At 31.8% G+C, this 5,016-nt stretch overlaps 1 protein-coding gene across 1 annotated transcript in view; it reads right to left on the minus strand.

The window, feature by feature from the left end:
- The window catches only part of wdr26a (WD repeat domain 26a), a 25,997-nt gene that overhangs the window by 7,325 nt on the left and 13,656 nt on the right, over positions 1 to 5,016 (minus strand). Inside the window, exons 5-7 of the mRNA XM_016486827.1 lie at positions 3,907 to 4,004; positions 2,725 to 2,881; positions 1,575 to 1,713 (exon numbers count right to left, since the gene is read on the minus strand). Of these exons, the coding sequence (XP_016342313.1) occupies positions 1,575 to 1,713; positions 2,725 to 2,881; positions 3,907 to 4,004 (394 nt within the window). The remainder of the gene's footprint in view (positions 1 to 1,574; positions 1,714 to 2,724; positions 2,882 to 3,906; positions 4,005 to 5,016) is intronic.

The following is a 5,016-nucleotide window of genomic DNA, read 5'->3' on the forward strand; positions in this document are numbered from 1 at the left end:
CGTGCGACACTGAAGACTGGAGTAATGATGCTGAAAATTCATCTTTGCATCACAGGAATAAATTACATATTAAAAATATTAAACTAGAAAAATTTTTATATCATTTTAAATAGTGATAATATTTCACAATATCACTGTTCTTACTGTATTTTGATTCATTAAATGCAGGCTTGCTGAGCATAAAAAAACCCTTCTTTTTAAAAACAATTTCAAAATCTTACAAACCCCAAACTTTTGAACAGCATAGTGTATTTTTTTGTACATTTTTATATATATATATATAATTAATCTGGATTACGTAATCAGATTCCAAAAATGAATTACTTGTAATTAGATTATATTACATTTTAAAATACTCGTAATCAGACTACAGATTACATGCTTATATTATTCACACAACAGCAATATATTATTCATAATTTATTGAGTCTCAAAAATTCTTGTTTTTCATCTCTTAAATGTTCACCTAATATATCTGCTTGAAGTCTCCTTGAGATTTTAAGGTATTTTAATAGTTAAGTAACACATTTGCATGTTCACGATTCTCTGACTTTATTAAAGGGGTCATATGATAATAATTTTGTGTATTTGGTGTAATGAAATGTGTTTATGCGGTTTAAGGTTCAAAAAACACATTATTTTCCACATACTATTGAAATCGCATCATATGACCCCTTTAATGGTCACATGATGTGGAGGTAAACCAATAAAATATTTCATAATTTTTAGTAAGTGTTTTATTTTGATTTGTTTTTTTGTTTTTTTTTAATTTATTTATTTTAGTTTTACAATTTTATGATTTCATTAATTATTAGCTTTTCATTAAACTCCCGAAACTCCTTCAGTTCCTTCACGAACCCCAGTTTGGGGAAACATTGAAGTAATGTAATGTTTAATCCACTTCACGTTGTTAACAAATGGAATAAATTTTTTTTCCCTTTGTATTTTTATATCAATAACCTATTTACATCAATGTGATAAACGAGTTTGACTCAAAAGTAATCAAATTATATTACCTTATATGTGACCCTGGACCACAAAACCAGTCATAAGGGTCAATTTTTCGAAACTGAGAATTATACATCATCTGAAAGCTGAATAAATAATAATTGTTAGGATAGGACAATATTTGGCCGAGATACAACTATTTGAAAATATGGAATCTGAGGGTGCAAAAAAATCTAAATATTGAGAAAATCACCTTTGAAGTTTTCCAAATGAAGTTCTTAGCAATGCATATTACTTATCAAAAATTAAGTTTTAATCTATTTACAGTAGGAAATTTACAAAATATCTTCATGGGACATGATCTTTACTTAATATCCTAATGATTTTTGGCATAAAAGAACAATCAATAATGTTGACCCATACAATGTATTTTTGGCTATTGCTACAAATATACCCCAGCAACTTGAGACTGCTTTTGTGCTCCAGGGTCACATATGTTTAATGTAATGGACTACGTTACTGACGACAATTTTTGTCATGTCATTTGGAATCAGTAACGGACTACAATTTGTAAGTAATCTACCCAGCACTGGTTATTTGATGGTTATGAGGGAAAGGTCACTCACAGGGTCAACCTGCCATATAATGACTGTTGTGTCTTTGGATCCCGAGGCCAGTTTGGTGCCGTCGTTGGAGAACTTACAGAACCAGACTTCATTGCAGTGCTCTGTCAAGATCTGCTGGGTGTAGCAGGGGAACTGCTTCCTGGAGACGACAGTCAATGCATTTCAGAGAGCCCAACTTGTTCTTAAACTTGTATTCATTAAAGAGCCTACATCAGACCATACTGACAAATACAATGACGATCTCATATATATGAGGAAAACAGACACTGCAAAGTGAGCTGAGCCGTTTCAGTACCAGTGAAATTTCACACTAATTCTAGTATCAAAAGAAAAACATATATGCTGTTGCTAGGTTCATTAAAATAATAGCATGTTGCCTTCTCAAAGAAGTAAACATGAGAAGGCTACGTGTATTCAATTAAACAGTAATATAGACAAATTCAGAGCAGTGAGTGATTTTGAATCACTCACAAAGAAAATAAAAAAAAAAGCTAAATATGACTACTCTGAAGAATTTGAGAGCTTTTAGCTCTGAACAATTTTGGGAAAAACTTTGGGCATACTCTACAAGAACCAGCTTAAACCTTTTTTGGGAACTATAAAGTGTATTTAAAGAGTTTAAAAAAAATCTCTTTCCATTCGAGGCCACAATGTTTTTAATGCATTCAATATGACTTAAATAATAATAAATAATAAAATAAAATAATTACTTTACAGTATTTTAACTGTAAAATTACAACACCAATATTGATGCATATTGATTTCTTAGTTTTTCAAAAGGTAAGCAATCAAGCTTTATTTGCTCTTAAAGCTTATTACTAGTTTATCTGTACTTATAATGCACATATTAATGCTTTATTCTCCATGATCATATTCTAGATGCCTTAACCCAACCTAATACCTAAACTTAACTTCTACAACTACTTTACTTACTATCAATAAGCAGCAAATTCTGAAAAGGAGTTTATTGAAGTGAAAACTCTTAGTTCATAGTGAATATGTGTTCCCTAATCTAAAGTGTTATCAAATATTAAAAAGATACTAGTAGACAGCGAAGCAACTCACTAGAGTTTGGAACAGAGCTTGTGTCTGATCTTGTTCGTATCATTTGCATAAACACTGACAATATACGTAAATCTGACGACTGTACCTGCTGCACACGTGGTCTATGAGCAGAGACATGTTGTCCAGTCCGCTGTCCAGTTTGGTGTTGTGATAGAGACAGCGATCTCTCTGAAGCTCCACGGCCTGACGCAAGAGCGCCTGCAGACGACGGGGCGGCAGCATCACAGACGGAGGCAGGTACGCTGTGTGAGAGACACAGAGATGGAGCAGAGAGGGTTAGACTCAGTTTCATCTGAATTCAGCCAACACAGGACATCAAGTGAAAGTCACATCTACGCTGGTCCTTCACGCTCTTTAGGTTAGCACCCGAATTCAATTCATCTCCTGAATTGGCTGAACTGAAATAGAACTGACCCGAACCCTAGCTGAAAAAAAGAATTACAAAAAACTATACAAATGAAAAAAAGAGGGGATGAAGAGAGGAAGAAGTGAACAGAATTGTCAACTTTTGTTTTTTTTGAGCAAATACGTTTTGTTTTGTCAAGAACTAGATCTTCTAGCAGAAGGATGCAGCTTAATGAATTTGCTAAATAAATAAAACATTTTTTTGTGTGTCTATCAGCTTGTTACTATAATCAATACAGCACAACCTCTCATTTAAATGTAATTCATAAATATTATTAAAATATAGAAATCATCTTAGTTTTCTTGTCACAATCAAATGAACATCAGAGTGAATTTTGAATAATTTCAATCAAATTAAATAAGCCATTGTTGACATTTTCGTTACACTAAAAACTTGCAATTTATTAAGGTACAATACGTTTTTAATTGTTTCAAATTGTTCTTATTTCCCCAATATCACATCCATCCTGTTAAGTCTTTTATAATATCCCTTTAGCTAACAACAGTTCCCGAATGACATCATCCTCCAGGAAGTGACATCAGTAGCACAAACATCAGTAAGGTTTAACAATGGATTTGATCAATTCTGAGATGTCTTGTGGTATCAGTTGATAAAACATTTAACCCTGTTTGATCTAATTACAAAAATATTTCAGTCCTGTTAGGAATCATGTTAATGTTCTTTCCATTATGTAATAATCATGTTATAATTATATAATTAACACATTTAAAATAATATAGTTAAGTGTCTAAGCTTGACCAGAGAATATTTCTGAAAGTTCGTTTGAACCATTTATTAATATTTCCCTTAAATTAAAACACAAGCATATTTATTTATGCGTATGTGTTTCTGTGAACTCACTCTGCAGCTTGTCGAGGAGTTTGGATCGTGCGGCCGTCCCTTTCCCTTCCCATTCAGCTTTAGCACGCAGGTCATCAGGATGACTGCACATCAGGTACCTACAGCAGAAGCACAGACAGACAGCAGGATGAGCAACAGGCCATCGACTGCTACACGCTGATAAAATAAGGCTGGAGCCTCAGAGCTAGTCGACTTTAATTGAGGCATTTTTTTGCTGTTGTCTCTTAAAAGTCAACAGGTTATCACCTTTTGCATCAGATTTAATTTCTATATTATTTCTGTTTCTATTCTCTACAGAGAAAAGTAGGGTGGGACTTGATTTTAGAAAGGTGGAGCAACTTTTATTTTGATTTCATGTTGACTTTAAAATTAGATGAACACTTTCTTTAAATGAGAGGCAAGCTACATAAAAAACTAACTTTATTTTAAGATGATGTTGTTACACATTGCATATGCTTATTATAGTAATAACAGAAAATTATGCATAATTACAAGAAACTAACCCTAAACCAAACCCTAATCTTAACCATACAGAAAGCACATTAAGTTAATTTATATCACTCCGTACTTATTAGGGTTGCACGATATTGGATTTTTGCCGATATCCGATATGCCGATTATTTTCAACTCATTTTGCCCGATACCGATATATAATTATTTTAAATTTTGGTTAGTTTTTAACAAGAACTTATTTGTTAGAATTAAATAAACAATAATAAAGTTATTTTATAATAACAGTACATTGAAGATTTGAAAATAACTATAAATAAACTATATATTAATCACTGCATTGCATTTTTTTTTTCAGAAAGATGCAGTGGTAACCTTAACATTTTATTTTAAGATTTAACATTTGTAGATGGTCTAAAGCAAAAGAGTTGTAAAAATTCTGAAAATCTTTTAGAGCTCATAATTTGTTTAAAAAATCTAACATATTACACATTAATGAATAAATCAGTATATATAAAATTATTTAATTTAAGTGTCATGTTTGTGATTTTTTTTCATGTAAGCTATAGCTTCTGACCTTTAAATCAAAACATACTCATGATTTTATGACATCAATTACTGCTCTATTTAATCAGAAACACAGTCTAAATATTATTTGTG

Source organism: Sinocyclocheilus anshuiensis, unplaced genomic scaffold, assembly GCF_001515605.1.
Source record: "Sinocyclocheilus anshuiensis isolate Anshui unplaced genomic scaffold, SAMN03320099.WGS_v1.1 scaffold181, whole genome shotgun sequence".
NCBI lineage: Eukaryota > Metazoa > Chordata > Actinopteri > Cypriniformes > Cyprinidae > Sinocyclocheilus > Sinocyclocheilus anshuiensis.